Consider the following 18,435-nt stretch of genomic DNA (forward strand, 5'->3'; position numbering starts at 1 on the left):
TACAAATTGTAACAACTAAAGTAAAAGGTGCTATAGGAGCAGAAAAGCAGACAAGTGTTGACCCCGTTGAAGGGAATCTGTCATGTCAGTTTTGCGTGCCATACCATCTAACTTACTGTTTAGAGATCACTTGCCTATATTCTTGTTTCACTGGAAAACCCCTTAGGAGTGAGTAGATTGAAACCAAGTGGTATGTAGTCATACAGCCACACAGGAGGCTTATTATGAGAATAACAATTAAGGAGTGAAGCACATCAAGAAGTTTGTAGAATAAAAGTTTATGTAATTCATATTCTTTCATATTGATTTGTAAAAAACTAGAAGATTATAAAATTGTATTTACATTTAGATTACCAAAACACTTTGTTAAAGGAAGGTGGTCTGTGCTGAGCAAAATGTTTCTCTGTTCTCTTTAGATTTGTCGAATAGCCGAATGTGAGAGGTTGTTAGTGGCTCTTGATGTTAGCACCTTGCTGCGTGATACCAGCTATGCCCTTCAAGCTGTTGTTCAGTGCTACGGTCTGATTGCTCCTCTAATCTATCACAGGATCCCTTCTGCTGCAGTAGTGCAGGTAAGCGGAAATGCTCCAAAATAAATGCGTTCAGACGTGATAAGTAATCATTTCTATTTATGTCGCAAACATAACAAATCACTCCAATAAAAGTAATGAAGCACTTCTCTTCCGGAATGGGGTTGATGTGCCTACTAGGAGCAGAGCGCTGTCGTGTCTTTTAGGGCCACGCACTTTTTTTTGCTCCGAGCATGATGCAGTTGACTGTTCCTGATAACTTGTTATTCAGGACTTGTCTGCTGGAGTTCATTTCCATGGTATTGGTTATTTTTATATACATATAATGCATAAAGTACTCATTAATAATGCCAGGAGTATGTTGAATAAATTCATTATACAGTGGCAGTGACCTGTCCAGCCTGGTCTTCTATTTAAATGAAGGCGTACAAAAGCAGTACCAACGTTGTAAAATGCTAATGATCTGTGACGCTAAGTGATCCAGAATTGTGATGAAATTTGCAAGCTTTTGTGACCTTAACCATATTTTTTATGTGTTTGAACAGTTTCTTCACAATTTCTTCAGAATTGCGCATGTTACTGCATCTAAGGACCTTTCAAATGAATTTGTCTGAGCCTCAGTGTCAGTATCAGCCTCACATAGAAACCACTGTACCTGAGCAAACAATAACAGGGAAATGCTCTGGCCCCTTCATTGTGCTGAAGGCAGTGGTCAGCACCATGATCAAACACACAAGAGAATTTATCACGACTGGTGGGTTATACTCCAGTCTTGATTCAGAGCACTGGAATGAGATCCTCCAAATTTTTTAAAGGGAACCTGTCATCTGATTCATGCAGCCCCAATCACAGGCAGCATGAATCAGACACTGATTGCAATCATGACTTGTCAATAGTGATCCAAGATACATAATCCATGGCCTCTGCAACGTTTCAAAGTAAAATATACATGGCTGCAATAACTGAGCCAGTGTCCGGTTCATGCCGCCCTGTTTTGGGCAGCATGAATCAGCTGACAGGTTCCCTTTAAGATCCATATCCTCTTAATGAATTTGGCATATTGTTTAGCTGGTATGTGTTCCATAGCGCCAATTCATCAAAGTGTTTACTCTAGAAAATTGGAATAAAACACTTTGAAAAGTCACAACATTTTTGCGCAGCACAAAGTTGCATAATAGTTTATGTAACTTTTTGGATTTTCACATCAGTTTTGGGCAAAGCTAGAGAGGAGGTGAGAAAGGGTGAGGTTACACCTGCCCTTCAAATTCTTCAAAAATGACAGCGTTTCTTACACCAGAAACGTCACTGCAACCACAAAAATTCAAATAACTACTAGAGTCCCAAAAAGTAACAAACACAAAAAAAAAGACCCTCCTACTATATACATCAACTTTATTATAAAATGTTTAAAAAGGGGGGGGGGCTCATGTGGTGCAGGGATGGGTCACAAAAGTATGAGTGGACAGAGATGCTGGCCCTCATTCAGGACTTATGGTTTCCCTACCTTGCCACGAATGTTGGTACCCTAGAAAGCGATATGGCTCCCTTATCGACGTCGGCTCAGCCTTGCAGACCCTGGTAAACCCTACAGAAAAGTGGTGATTAATACACAAAAAACACAGAGGAATATGTGACCCACAAAAAGTCACCCAAATCTAGACTTTGAAAAAATTGCAATGCTCAAGACAAAAAGGTAATCTAGGACACAGCATATGTCAGTCATGTCTCAGGGGGCAACGTAGTTTCAGGTAGCACAAACAGATGGTGAACAGATAAAGATGAAACGTGCTGACCACTGAATCAACCAAATGTTATCAATTGCCTGGCTGGGTAGGTCACACAGACAGACAGACAGTAGGGATTCTGACCCTGGTTTAGACCTGATGATTTCCCTCCCTTACTGAGGAGGTTGGCACCCTAAAGAGGGATATGGCTCTCCCAGTCAACCAGTGACCTTGTTAATATCTTGCAAAGAGATGATACCAATGAAATCAGCAGAAAAAATGAGACAATAGTTCTACAGCAAATTCAACCAGGTAATATCTAGTAAACTATTGCACATGCCCAAATGACCTAGAATGATTTAGAAAAAATGGTATCTAAGGGGTAACATTTCTCCTTGCGGAGAGCGAGATGTTAAGCATGTCACGATGAGGAGACTTTTAAAACCGCAATGCTCCTCTGGGAAATATGCAAATTGTCTCTTCAGACAGGAAGAGGACTAGAACTCTAGTGTCACCTACAGGAAGTAGCAATCCTAAAAGTCAATAGTGACCCTTTAATGAGCCTTGTCACATGACTTAGGATATAAGCCAGAACCAGAAACTCAATTTGCAGACACTGTATTTCGGGGTGCTGCCCCTCGTCAGTGCAAAGTGTGAATTCTGGTTTGGCTGGGTGAGAGGCGTCTGGCCGGTATCTAAGGGGTAACATTTCTCCTTGCCGAGAGCGACATGTTAAGCATGTCACGGTGAGGAGACTTTTAAAGCCGCAATGCTCCTCTGGGAAATATGCAAATTGTCTCTTCAGAGAGGAAGAGGACCATCACTCTAGTGCCACCTACAGGAAGTACCAATCCTAAAAGTCAATAGTGACCCTATCAGACTTTGCAGTACCAGCAAAGTCTATGAGAAACCAGAATTTTCTGTTCACACATCTTGGTTTTTTTTTTTGCTGCATATTTTGTGCCTTGGTTGGGTTTCTGGAAAATAGAGCATGTCACCAGGCCTATGTTATGTTGTGATTGAAATATGGCTATAAAAGATTTACGGATCATTGCATTCTTGTTCTTTACATTTTACACAGTGTCCCAACTTTTTGGAATTGGGGTTGTAGTAGCCCTGCTGCATCCCTTTTTGGCTATACTATTAAAGGGAATTCGTCAGCATGTTTTTGCTATGCTATGTAATCTGACATCAGCAGGATGCACAAACAGAGACACTAATTCCAGTGATGTTAATGATGTTAGTTTACTCTGTGCAGCAGTTATGAGTTTTCTCTGCTGCAGATCTAACTGAGTTCAGCTGTTGAGCTGTGTATAACCTCGCCCACACCACAGCTTCCTGTGTACATTGTATAGTGAGAGAGCTGCTAATCAGTGCTGGGGGACATGATTGGATTAGGAGGCATGTGGCCAATTGCCCTGTAGTGATAATCTCCTGCTGATAAAACACTGATTGTATTGAAACAGTAAAACACAGCCTAATAGGTGACACATCACTGTAATCATTGTCTCTGCTGCTACATTATGGCACTCTCATATTATATAGCAAAAACCTGCTGACAGATTCCCTTTAAACTAGATATACTATATTTTTAGCAATCTGTTCTCCATCTACAAAACTACTGACTTCATGCTGTGTTTACGGGATAATTCCCTAACTGTACATGACCATGAAATCTTTACATGGTGAATAAGCAGTTAATGTTATAAGGCTAAATTTGCTTTTTTCCTGTTTTTAGATCCTAATTAAATGCTTGGCAGTTTTACAAGAAATCCCCAGCAGCACCTGGCAGAGAAAACAGGCTGGTGTATCAGAGGGCGTTCTGCACATGACAGCCTGCATGGTGTATTTTGTAGCAAAGGTACTTATTTAGGCACATCCAACATGGCAATCATGAGAATGCATATTATATTTCTATTTTTGGGATGCCGCTAGAAGCAAAGCATTTTTCTGATACTTTTCTGTTCTTGATAACTGAATGTGTTTTTATTTCTGAATCCTGACCCAATGGTGGGTCCCTTTAAATGATGTATTATTAGCAGAGTACTTAATGACCTACTTTATCAAGCTCCTTGATATAAATATTTTCTCTGCTGCCGTGTAACCTATTGACATCTACGTGTAAAGGACCAAAAATCCGCTTTATAGAAGCCATAATTATATGCTAGGTGTAACCAGATTTCCTGCTATAAATTAGAAGAAGAGACAATGTTTTTTCTTCCTAAGCCCAGTATTTGCTAGGTCTATTCTTTTAGGCTCCATAGGTTTTTACCCAGAATTCAATGTAATTATCTATTTGATAACCATATAACAATGAGGTAATGCACTTTTCCGCATTAGCGGTAATAAATGAAGAGAAAGACAATGTGATCTGCTTAATATTCGCCTACTATCAAACATTTCATGTTAATTCAAAGAAAATTCCTATTCTTCAGTGGAAATGCAGAGTTGCGCTTGTGCGTAATTGCGCAGGTGCCGAGGAAATGGTTTGTGATTGTCCTGCTTGGAAACAGATCAAAAGATGTGGCCTAATGGCTGTGATATTTGTTTAATCCCCTTAGGAATGTATGAAGGAGAGACAATATTTTGTTTGCAGGGGCCGTTCATTGATGTGTGGAGTAATGAGATTGTTAGGAAAGTCGAATGAATAGTTCTATTTCAGACTGACATGCATTAATGAATGGTGTCACATTAAAGTTGGCTTTACACATTGTTAAATGAACTCCTTATACAGGAGGTCAACATATTGCAAAGCTTTGCTGCTGGTTCATTATTATATAATTGGTCTGGCCAGTCATTGTGCTTAGTGCATTAGATTTATTGGATAGCAAAGGGGCATTCCTATTTCATAGACTGGTGGCAAATCGCTAGGATATGCCATTAATTTAAGATCTGTGTGGTGAGGCTTGTGTAACACCCACCAATCCAGAGAATGAAGGGGCTGCAGAACTGATTCCCTGCTGTGGCCCCTTCACTGTTCTGCATTGCATGGAGTCACTACAGTCAACCCTGTGGGCAAGAAACTAAGAAACTGCGCAGCAGGTGGGCAAGTGCTATGAAAGGGCCACAACACTGAATTAGTGCTACAGCCCCTTTCATCCCTGGATTCAGGTAGGTTTCATAGATAGCCCACCACGGATCTTAAAAGTAATGGCACATATTAGCTATATGCTTTCATTTTAAGCATCTGTGAGGTTTGCAAAGGTCCAACCCCACCAATTATGAACTGATGAAACATCCTAGCTATACACCATCAATTTATGAAATACCAATTTAAGTGAAATGTTTATATATATATATATACAGTCATATGAAAAAGTTTGGGCACCCCTATTAATCTTAAGCTTAATGTTTTATAAAAATTGGTGTTTTTGCAACAGCTATTTCAGTTTGATATATGTAATAACTGTTGGACACAGTAATGTTTCTGCCTTGAAATGAGGTTTATTGTGCTAACAGAAAATGTGCAATCTGCATTCAAACAAAATTTGACCTGTGCATAAGTATGGGCACCCTTATCATTTTCTTGTTTTAAATACTCCTGCCTACTTTTTACTGACTTACTAAAGCACTTTTTTTGGTTTTGTAACCTCATTGAGCTTTGAACTTTATAGCCAGGTGTATGCAATCATGAGAAAAGCTACTTAAAGTGGCCACTTGCAAGTTTTTCTCCTGTTTGAATCTCCTCTGAAGAGTGGCATCATGGGCTCCTCAAAACAACTGTCAAATGATCTGAAAACAAAGATTATTCAACATAGTTGTTCAGGGGAAGGATACAAAAAGCTGTCTCAGAGATTTAACCTGTCAGTTTCCACTGTGAGGAACATAGTAAGGAAATGGAAGAACATAGGGACAGTTCTTGTTAAGGCCAGAAGTGTCAGGACAAGAAAAACATCAGAAAGGCAGAGAAGAAGAATGGTGAGATCAGTCAAGGACAATCCTCAGACCACCTCCAGAGAGCTGCAGCATCAACTTGCTGCAGATGGTGTCACTGTGCATCGGTCAACTATACAACGCACTTTGCACAAGGAGAAGCTGTATGGGAGAGTGATGCGAAAGAAGCCGTTTCTGCAAGTACGCACAAACAGAGTCGGCTGAGGTATGCAAAAGCACATTTGAAGAAGCCTATTTCTTTTTGGAAGAAGGTCCTGTGGACTGATGAAACCAAGATTGAGTTGTTTGGTCATACAAAAAGGCGTTATGCATGGTGGCAAAAAAACACAGCATTCCAAGAAAAACACTTGCTACCCACAGTAAAATTTGGTGGAGGTTCCATCATGCTTTGGGGCTGTGTGGTCAATGCCGGCACTGGGAATCTTGTTAAAGTTGAGGGACGCATGGATTCCACTCAGTATCAGCAGATTCTTGGCAATAGTGTTCAAGAATCAGTGATAAAGTTGAAGTTACGCAGTGGATGGATCTTTCAGCAAGACAATGATCCAAAACACCGCTCCAAATCTACTCAGGCATTCATGCAGAGGAACAATTATAATGTTCTGGAATGGCCATCCCAGTCCCCAGACCTGAATATCATTGAACATCTGTGGGATCATTTGAAGAGGCTGTCCATGCTCGGCGACCATCAAACTTAACTGAACTGGAATTGTTTTGTAAAGAGGAATGGTCAAAAATACCTTCATCCAGGATCCAGGAACTCATTAAAAGCTACAGGAAGCGACTAGAGGCTGTTATTTTTGCAAATGGAGGATCTACTAAATATTAATGTCACTTTTCTGGTGAGGTGCCCATACTTATGCACCTGTCAAATTTTGTTTGAATGCAGATTGCACATTTTCTGTTAGTACAATAAACCTCATTTCAAGGCAGAAACATTACTGTATCCAACAGTTATTACATATATCAAACTGAAATAGCTGTTGCAAAAACACCAATTATTATAAAACATTAAGCTTAAGATTAATAGGGGTGCCCAAACTTTTTCATATGACTGTATATATATATATATATATATATATATATGTTATATAAAATCCTTGTAACATATGTTTTGTGTACTATATGTATATATATATATATATATATATATATATATATATATATATTTATAGATATTTATACAGTATATCTATACATATATACAAGAAAATGAAGCAGCACAAGCAAAAGTGCGGGTAGGTGCCAGCCAACAAGTTGCAACACACCAACCCATGGTACATAAAAAAGCAAAAAAAAAAAATGGGCAGCATTTAATTGAAGATTTCATAAAAAAAGTTGGTGTCTTTATTGGCCCATATGTTTTGTGGTAGATCGGCTCACTTGGTTACACATAGAGGTACACAGGAACACTTTCTCTTTAAATCTTCTGCTGAGTTTATTAAGAGCACTGCATAAACCACAGCAATGCTAGCAAAACAAACACGGCCTTCCTGGCCTAACAGGAACATAAAACATAACGTATGGCACAGTCCTTGTTGCTACGGGTAACCGCCCACTTCAGGAACAAACAACCCAAGGTTTGTCTTTCCATCACATGACAAAACGGCTCAGAGCTTTCGACTCCAGGCCCACCCCACACCAGATGCTCTAGAAGGCTGGAGTTTTATCCTCTGATCGCCTCCATTTCTACAGGTGTTCAATCACCCTAGCACTCAAGATTACTGATTCCTTGAGAGCTGGAACCTTTTTCCTATGTTTAATTACAGGAGCTAACAACCTCAGTGCTACATATCTTCCCTCCAGTACTTTGCCAGTGACTTTCTCACAGTTTATACTCTGGCTACCACTTTATAGGTTCTGACCTGGTAGTTGGTTATCTCCCTCTAGATTAGAAGAACTCCCAAAATCTCTGGATGAAATGAAAGTTTTAGGAGTTGAAGAGCAACCTTAATTGAGAAATATTATTCTTAATTTACTACATCTTTTAATACTCTGCTGTAGTAAAAATGTTTGTTTCTCTTTTGACAGACACTTCGTTCTTGGGAAGAATATGAACTTGCCATATGTATAATTGAAATTGGGAAAAAGTTACTTGATTTGACTGAAAATACATCAGTTACTATACCAAGTTCTCAGGCAAAATCCATCTGTGATGACGAAACAGAAAAAGCTAAGGATGCTAATGATAAAGAAAAGGTATAGAACTAATACACCTACAAGACAATGTGATATTATCATGTTTAAACCGAGGTTTAACAAGGTTAAAATAAAGGTATTAGCTTATAGCTAACATCTGACCAAATATGAATCCTCTAAAGAAATACTAAGTCTTTCTGCATGGCGTAAGATACAGAATGTGGCTTCTTTGCAGATGGTTCCTTCTTACTGTACTAATCCACTTACAGGTGAAATTTGAGCAGTAGAGTGATTTCAGCAGTTAATTGGCTAATTAAATAAATAAAAAATAAAAATATATATATATTTAAGTATATTCATTATCAGGTACATTAATTTTAAACATTCTGGGGCATTTTTATAAATACTGTCTAGTTTTTAGACAGTGAAAACTTTAAATGCTCCCAATTTATCACAGTGGGTCATGCTGATTGATACATTTGGTGCATCTTTAGATTTTCTAGTTAACACTCACTATTGCTTGGTATACCTTATGCCAGAAATATGCACCAATATTTGTCACATCACACGCAATGACCTTTCTTTGTAAGGCCAGCCCCCGCCACGACACCAAGCGAGGTGAAAAAAGTGTCTAAAGCCCATCAGATGAAATGCAAGGCCTGGGAGCCATTATTTTGTGAAAATTGTGCCAAAATTCTGTTAGATTTTGCTTAGTAAATGCTCTCCAAATTTTTTATCCTTGTTTTTTTTTTTCAAGGGACATCCACAGAAAAAGCATCAAATAAAGAAGATGCTTATCACAGATAAAGTTAATGAACAGTTAAATGCTTTGGAACAAACCCTGCTAAAACTGACAAAGCCATGTAAGTCCTCTTTGTAGGAATAACAGTACCCATATATGCACAGCTTTAATCGGATTTGACACCAGATTTAACAATACAACCTGCATACATTGTTTAATAGATCTCTCAGTGATGAGACTGATGTTGTATAATCCTTTATGAAAGTGTAAACTCGCCCTCTGCCCACCTAGCTTGATTTCACAGCTTCTCACTGTCCCTTCTTCCTTCTGAGATCTCCCCCTGCTCAGTACAAGCTGTCAGGCAGGCTGGGTGGGTGTAGATTAAAGACACTTTGATTCATGAGATATTTCATTCTATGGCTGGACTCATAAAATGCTCATTTTAATATCATTATTACACAGTTATTCTGACATAGATTTTCAAAGTAAGTATACCAATCTAATCAGTTCTAAGATATCTGTTTATTAATGCATTTAATTTATATTGCAGAAATTGGCTGACAGACCCACTTTACAGGGTCCCTGTCAGGTTGAAAGGCCCCCAAACTGCAACCAATATTATACAGAGCCCTGTTTGGTAACTTTTTCATGTGCCCAGTCCAAGCCTCAATGCATGGTGTGCTGCGTCTGCACAAGAACTCCTGCACTAAAGCTATAATGCTTCCATCCCATGAGTAGTTGCTATGTTTTTGAAGCTAAAGAATTTCTGCAGTATTTCTGCACCTGTTAAGTACACTACATTACTTTTGGGTTTTTTAGTGCCTTTTTTCCATTTGTTTTTATTTCAATTTTGACCCTGCGGTTTTGTCTCTTGTTGGAGTGTCGTGTTTTACATAAATCTATTTGTGATCATTTCTGATATTTGGCTTTGCCAAAATTTTAGTGATATAGTCATGTGCGGATTACGTGCGTTTTTGATGCACTTACACAGTGGAAACACACTAAAAACACATGTTTTTTTCCTGCAGACTTTATGCATCTAATGCAATTCTTTGGTGAAAATCTGCATATAAAACTCAGCGTACCTGCTAGAGAAATTAATTTTAATCACACACAGCAGGTCAAGTTTATGCTGCACAAAGAAAGCACTGTGTTCGTGAGATTTCTATAAATCCTATCTACTTTGCTGAAGCTTTAAGACGCTGAGTCTAGCTGTCCAATCATGCCGAGTGGTCTTGATTACAACACCCGAGGCCAGGACTAGTTTGGGGAAATAGACGCCCTGTCGGACTAGTAGTGGCGAATTAGCATATCATGAGCTGCGAAACAAAAGTGTTTTTGGCCCTCATAGCTCCAGAATTTTCTCACATCAGACTCTTAATTAAAACACAAGGTATAGGGTGCTGTATGATATTGGTGGAAGGTTGGGGGCCTTTTGGGAGCCTGTAAGATTCCCTAAGTCTTGATCACACTGGATATGCTGTAACAGTCAAAAATTTAGATACACCTGTTCATGCAATGGTTTTACTTGTTTCTATTGGAATGTGCACTTTGTAAAATTGTAAAACAACGAAGTAATACATAGGGAAACTGAGTAAAGAAACAAGTGTTTTAACAAACATGAATAAGTCTTAAACCTGCGATTCCTCAAAGTACCTCTCTTTTTAATCTGATTCCAGCTTCACATACATTTGGCATTCTCTAAAGCAGCTTTGTTAGTTAGTCACATAGAATGGCTTTCCAACAGTCTTGAAGGAGTCCCTGAGGTGCTGAGCATTTCTTGGCTGATTTGCTTTCACTCTAAGGTCCATGTCATCCCAAAACCATGTGAATTAAGTTGGGGCTGCATTATTGTGGAGACCATGTCATCTGACATGAGATGTACTCCATATCTCTGTTTCTTGGTCAGATTGCACTTAAGTAGCCTGGGGGTGTGTTTTGAAGCATAGTCCTGATGGTCATTGTAAGTGAAAGCTAGATGGGATGGCATTTTGTTGCAGAATGCTGTGATAGCCATACTGGGTAAGTGTTACCAGCAAAGCGCCCCCACACCATCACAATTCCTCCTCCTTGCTTCACGGTGGGCACTACACATTTAGAAACCATCTGCACACCTTTTCTGCATCTCACAAAGACATAGAAGTTGGTACCAGAAATCTAAAATATTGATTTATCAGACCACAATACAGTTTTCCAGTGATCTAATGTCTAGAGCTCGTGTTGCTTGCTTGCCCGAAACAAGTCTCTTCTTGCTTATGGTCATTTTTTTCAGCAATAAATGTCAGCTTCTAGCAGTCCCCTCTGAACTTTTGATGTTGAGATTTGTCTGTTATTTAATGGCTGTGCATCATTTTTGAGGACTGTTATCTGAAGTTCTGTCAATTTGCAGTTTTCCAGGCTGGTAACTCTGATGAGCTTATCATCAGCAGCAGAGGTAATTCTTAGTTTTCCTTTTCTGGGGAGGCCCTCATGAGAGTTGTCGTAGTCATAGTGATTGATGGTTTTCATGACTTAAGGATGCCTTCAAGGTTCTAGCACCTTTCTGGATTTACTGACCTTTATGTCTTAACGTAATGATAGAACTGTCATTCATCGTTACTTAGTTGAATGTTTCTTAGAATCATAGAATGTGAAGGGTCCTCCAGGGTCATCGTGTTCAACCCTCTGCTCAATGCAGAATTCACTAAACCATCTCAGACAGATGTCTGTCCAGCCTCTGTTCTTTCCATATTCTGGCTTAGAACAGTTGTGGGAAAATGATCAGCACTATATGGAATTATGTACCAGGCTTGCCTTTGCAAAACGCTTCTGAAGGTCGCAAACACTTTCTGAAGGCTGATAAGTCTACAAATTAACTCTTGACTAGGTATACCTCATTGGAAGCCATTCCAAGTGACTACCTGATGAAGCTGGTTGAGAGAATGCCAAGGGGTTGTTAAGCTGTCATCAGATTAAAAGGGGGATGCTTTTAGGAATCTAAGGTTTAAATATATTCTGGTTAATTTCACACTTCTCTTTACTCCTTGTTTCCGTATTTGATCCTTTGCAGTTTTGCTGCCTCAATCTACAATGTGCACTTTCCAGTAAGAACAAGATAAACCATTGCATGAACAGGTGTGTCCAAACTCTTCTCCGGTACTGTACTTGTATCCACTTCTTAGCTGAAAGCATTAATAGGTATATATTGGTCTGCAGCCTTTAAATGTAAGCAAGAGCGTCCTCCAAGTGTTTACCACTATTAATATATTAGCTTGCAGAACAAAGTATATTGGAAAGTTGTGGGTGTATTATTTACAAGATGATTAGACTTTACTGGGTGCATTAAAGGGGTTGTCTAGGCCTTAAAAATATACCAAAGTAGGGAATGTTTTAAAATAGCATAGCGGAGTTGTTGGGTGTAGTAGACCAAGATCAACTGTAGTAGTGACTACTGGCACAGCAGGGGGGATGTTTTCCTCTGTAGCTGGGGCTCATATGGATGCCCCAGTTACTGTGGAAAAAAATGAACAATAAAAGAAAAACGTTTACATGGAGATATTTTATGATCTTTTTAGGGACAAATAATGTAAAAAATATAAATATGTTTAAAACCTGTGCAAAAAAAAAATAAATAAAAAGTAATAAAAAAATCCCAAAGTACCATTTTTTTTTAATATAATATACATTTTATTACAAACATATAGTGAAAAAGGCATCCATTAATTCTACAGGTTATTTGGTGTGAAACGCGAACATTAAAAAATACAAACAAAAAGAAACTAAACCAAAAAAATAGCTTTTTTTTCTATATTTGCGTTGGAAAGAGAAATTATACAAATTGCACAGTAATTTATATATACCCCAAAACAGAGCTAAAAATGAGTACAATTTGTCCTGCAGAAAACAAAGTCTCGCCCGGTCGGGCCTCTGCCGTTGCTCCAGGTGTCTGGCATTGCATCACGTCAGCAGTGCGGCTCAATGGCTCTGAAGGTGTATTCCGTCTACCCTGCCAGAGCCGCTGAGCTCACTGATTGGCTCAGCACTGTCAACTTGTCGTCAGCACAGCAGCCAATGGCATGGAGCAGCAGTGGAGGCTCACTAGTAGACACGGGAAGGTGAGTACAGCGCAGATAGTTATTTTTTTAATAACATTATCTGACAGGGGTCAACTTCCTTAAGGCCCATTCAGTTCTGATCACTAAATGGCAGCACTTGTATCATTAATAACTATGTGGGTATACAGCAAAACAAGTTTTGACCGCATGGTTATCAACAATTAGAAGTTGCCTTTTGCAAACTGCATACCAACAAGGTTTTCAGCTGAACAGTAGCTGCACATCAGTCGTGATGCTGCTGCAACATGTGAACGCATCCTTAAAAAGCTGTAAATCTGTGTTTAGTTCTTACTATGTTCGTAAGATTTCAGCTTTTCTGAAACATGTAAATATTTGTTACGTAACCGGAGAACTTAAATTAAAATTCCCCAAATTCTATACATTCGGTGGAGATTTTTGTTGCAGTTCTGTAGTATTTAGTGAGCTTTAGTGATACATCTTAGTAGTACATTTAGTTCCTTTTTTATATAAGATGTGATACCTTTTTAGAAATACTCAAATTATTTTCTTTTCCATTTATTGTAGCTAATGTATTTGCTAGTAATTGACATCTAGTCATAATCTGAAAAGTAAAGTGTGCTGTTAGCGGAGTGAAATATCGGAACATATGTGGCTTTTGATAATGTTTTCATCACTTCTACACTAATGCTATGTCTGTTAGACAAGTAATAGTCATTTCCATCATGAAAACTGTGAACTTATTATTTTGCAAGGTGCTTGCATTAATCTAGAAGCAGATATAAATATGACTTAATTGAATTATCCCGCTGCTATGATTTGTAGACTAAATTGCATTATGTCCCAATATTCCGCAAGTAACTAGCTAAATGAATAAAAGCCCACTTCTTTATAATCTTCGCCAAGCATAACCCAGATATAATATTCTATACATCCTCAAACAAAGGACAATATCTAACTATGGGGACACTCCTAAATGTAATTAGGCAAACTTGTGGCAATTAAATTAACAAGTGTATAACTAAATCAATGAGATATGCATCTTAATCAGCTAATTATACAAGTTGGTTGCTGAAGCATATGATAAATTAATTAAGTCAGTTTACAGTCTAGTCATTAAATTATAAAAAAAAATTAAGATAGATTTAGATTTTAATGACATGAGACTGAAAATAACCTCAATATATTCCTTTTGGTAAAATGCACGTACGTTCTGCGTTGCGGTCATAAGCCAGGACTGTTGTATTTTCAAGCAGAAATTGTGCAATTTAGATATTAGATTTGGTTATGCCTAATGAGGTGAAAGTATATACTGTAAGATTATTTTATGTATTAATTAAGTCAAGAGATGGGTAGAAGTTAACATGGATTTTTGGAAGGAAGTTCAAGAAAAAAGTAAATGTCAGGTATTAACAATTACTCTGTTGGTTATCAGCTACACCTCAAAGTGTTGTGTAATATTAAAAATGAAATAGCTACTTACCCAATGGAAAAAAAAATGTAGTTCCCAATAAGTGACGTGAAATTAATGTGAGCACCTTGGTACTGTGTCAGATAGTATGGTCCATTTAGGCATAAGCCATACACAAGTCGATCGGATCTCGTTTACCGACTTGTTTATACAGGCCGATGAAACATTGATGCCAACAGAACGATTTCTTGTATGATCGTTCTGTCAACATACCGCATCATGGTGTTGATTGTCCCATGTAACCAGGAGATGTACTATGTGCCGTCATCACATCCAATAAATGAGCATTTTGCTCATTCGTCTAGTGATTGTAGACTGTTTACATGTTTTCATTCACCGATTACTGGCTCGTCTAAATGGGCCATTATGCTTGTCTGATCATGTGGGGAAAGGGTTTAGCTATCACGTATTGCCAAACTAACTATATAAGACCCCATTTACTTAGGCATGGCCTTAACATTATTTTTGTTTCCTTCTAGTAGACAAAGGCCTAGGATAACTTTTTTAGTCCTGGTAGATTAGTTTTGCTGATTGATGTATTTTAAACCCATATAGTGAATTGTTGTATGTAATGTTTCCCTGATCTGCAGTGCATAGGCAGAAAAGCTGACCAGATACAATTGTGACTACACCATAAAGGGCTTATTCCATCTCAGCATTTCATACAGTATACATATATTTACACACATATATACACCCTGTGGCACACACATACTTTTACACCTACGCATGTATGTACATTTATACATACATACACTTTAAGGCAGAAATGCAAACATGTGTACACACTGCTGGATTGTTCTCACAGAGGAGGCACTACCCTTCTGCCACTTTTTTCTCTAACTTCACTGCTGTCTGCCATCAGATGATGCCAGTTTTGTATTGAATTCCCCGCAGTACTCCTGCAGATCTGTGCTTGGAAGCAACTTTCTATTTAGTCTCTTAATACAGTAGAAAAAATAGGTTTCCAAGGCACCAGATGTTCCCCAAATGTATCTTTTATTGCATAGCGCCAGAAAATTACAAACATGGGAAAAATATGGTGACGTTTCAGCTGCACAAAGACTTTTTAAAGCTAAAATTTATTGAATTTGAAGCTAAACATGTTTGTATTTTTTTGACACACTGCAATAAAAGAAACATTTGGAGAACATTGGGTGCCTTAAAAACCTATATCTGCTAATGCCAGGTAAGGTGCTGCAACCCAATGGCCACATCCATCCCTCTGGCTGTCCCAGACCGAGGTAGCATAAGGGCTGTAAACAGTGGCCCACAGGCTGCTCCATGCCCTGCCCTGTCCACTGTCGCTTGCTTTTCAATGTCACTGCATGGAATGTTTGCACATATGTAGGAAGCAGTATGGGGGCCCACACTGTTTGTAGGAGTCCACCTGGGAGCCCACACTGTATTAAGGAGGCTGTGTGAGGACCCACACTGTATTTAGGAGGCCACATGGGGGTCTACACTGTATGTAGGAGGCCGCGTGGGGTCCCACACTGTATTTAGGAGGCCACGTGGGAGCCCACACTGTATGTAGGAGGCTGCGTGGGGGCCCACACTGTATGTAGGAGGCCACATGATGGTCTACACTGTAAGTAGGAGGCTGCGTGGGGTCCCACACTGTATTTAGGAGGCCACGTGGGAGCGCACACTGTATGTAGGAGTCTGCGTGGGGGCCCACACTGTGTGTAGGAGGCTGCGTGGGGGCCCACACTGTGTTTAGGAGGCTGTGGGGGGCTCACACTGTATATAGGAGTCTATGTGGGGGCTCATACTGTATACAGGTGGCTGTGTGTGGGCTCATTTGGTATATAGGGGGATGTCAGCATATTTAATTCTGCTCAATATTAAGTGATATAATTATTATTTAATATTAGTATGTTAATATTATTATTGAGCAGAATTAATTTTAGTGTATTGATTTGGCCCTCCACAACAGTTACAGTCTATCATGTGGCTCCCTCTGGAAAATTAATTCCCCACCACTGTCCTATGCTATGCGAGTATGCAGCAGAAAAGCGAGGGCACTTACTACTAGTAAAATTTATCTTCCTTAGGGCTCACACAGACACCCGTGGATTTCATTTCGATCTTGGACTGCAATACACAGACTGGCTGTGGTTCTCCCTACCCGAGTGTGCAGCTTCATGGAAATATATTAAGCTGTCACGCTCGGGTCGAGAGAGCCGTGGCCAGTCTGTGCATTAGCAGTCCGTTTTTTGATCGATTGGCACAGATGTCTGAATGAGCCTTAACTCAAGTTTTAAAATTCAGAAGGCCAGGTAGGTAGCATGCCAGGAGCGTTACCAGAGACGGCCATTTTGCTTATATTGCTGCGTCTGTCTGCTGGAAGAATATTATGTACCAGCATATGGTAAATGGAATTGTACACAGTTGATCTAACATAGAGCAGCTGAGAAAGAAATCCGCAGATAGGAGCCAAGAGAAGTTGGGGCACAAGGTCTAGATTTTAGCCCTATATATACCCCCCACACTTGAAGCTCAAGGAGCATTGGGCCCGTTTTTTTTTATTGATTTTGTTGAACTGTTATTACAAGAGTGTAACATTCAACTATTAACTATTCATAACATAACTATTCAAGCACATTTTGGAATTGCCTGACCCAACCCCATGTTTACTAAAGTGGCCTTCAAAGGGAAATCTCACGAATATAGGACATCACAAGCATTTATGATCACAGAATATAATGTACTTTTTGCATAGATAAACTGAGCTTCTATGTGTGTTTTTTATGTACATACAGTGCCTACAAGTAGTATTCAACCCCCTGCAGATTTAGCTGGTTGACACATGCGGAATTAACTTGGCATTGTGACATTTGTACTGTAGATCAGCCTGGAAGTGGGAAATGCACTGCAGCAAATTTTTTTTTTTTTTTAAAACGTAAAAAGTGTCATTTATTATTCAACCCCTCAAACCACAAGAATTCTGTTTGGTCCCCCTAAAGTATTAAGAAGTAGTTCAGGCACCAAGAATAATGAGCTTCACATGTGTGGATTAAAGATCTCTTTTCCCAGCCTTTTCTGACTATTTAAGACCCTCCCCAAACTTGTGAACAGCACTCAGACATGGTCAACATGGGAAAGACAAAGGAGCATTCCAAGGCCATCAGAGACAAGATCGTGGAGGGTCACAAGGCTGGCAAGGGGTACAAAACCCTTTCCAAGGTGTTGGGCCTACCTGTTTCCATTGATGGGAGCATCATCCGTAAGTGGAAGGCTTATGGAACTACTGTTAGCCTTCCACGGCCAGGACAGCCTTTGAAAGTGTCCTCCCGTGCCGAGGCCAGGCTTGTCCGAAGAGTCAAAGCTAACCCAAGGACAACAAGGAAGGAGCTCCGGGAAGATCTCATGGCAGTGGGGACATTGGTTTCAGTCAATACCATAAGTAACGTACTCCACCGCAATGGTCTCCGTTCCAGACGAGCCCGTAAGGTACCTTTACTTTCAAAGCGTCATGTCAAGGCTCGTCTACAGTTTGCTCATGATCACTTGGAGGACTCTGAGACAGACTGGTTCAAGGTTCTATGGTCTGATGAGACCAAGATCGAGATCTTTGGTGCCAACCACACACGTGACGTTTGGAGACTGGATGGCACTGCATACGACCCCAAGAATACCATCCCTACAGTCAAGCATGGTGGTGGCAGCATCATGCTGTGGGGCTGTTTCTCTGCCAAGGGGCCTGGCCATCTGGTCCGCATCCATGGGAAGATGGATAGCACGGCCTACCTGGAGATTTTGGCCAAGAACCTCCGCTCCTCCATCAAGGATCTTAAGATGGGTCGTAATTTCATCTTCCAACAAGACAACGACCCAAAGCACACAGCCAAGAAAACCAAGGCCTGGTTCAATAGGGAAA

General features: G+C 39.6%; 1 protein-coding gene across 3 annotated transcripts in view; it reads left to right on the forward strand.

The window, feature by feature from the left end:
- The window catches only part of CFAP54 (cilia and flagella associated protein 54), a 526,588-nt gene that overhangs the window by 181,731 nt on the left and 326,422 nt on the right, over nt 1–18,435 (forward strand). For all 3 annotated transcript variants that reach the window (XM_073651573.1, XM_073651574.1, XM_073651575.1), the window contains exons 26-29: nt 417–572; nt 3,993–4,115; nt 8,180–8,347; nt 9,045–9,150. In XM_073651573.1, the coding sequence (XP_073507674.1) occupies nt 417–572; nt 3,993–4,115; nt 8,180–8,347; nt 9,045–9,150 (553 nt within the window). The remainder of the gene's footprint in view (nt 1–416; nt 573–3,992; nt 4,116–8,179; nt 8,348–9,044; nt 9,151–18,435) is intronic.

The sequence above is a fragment of the Phyllobates terribilis genome, unplaced genomic scaffold, assembly GCF_046119375.1.
Source record: "Phyllobates terribilis strain yellow unplaced genomic scaffold, ASM4611937v1 Scaffold_11__3_contigs__length_659146591, whole genome shotgun sequence".
In the NCBI taxonomy this organism is placed as follows: domain Eukaryota; kingdom Metazoa; phylum Chordata; class Amphibia; order Anura; family Dendrobatidae; genus Phyllobates; species Phyllobates terribilis.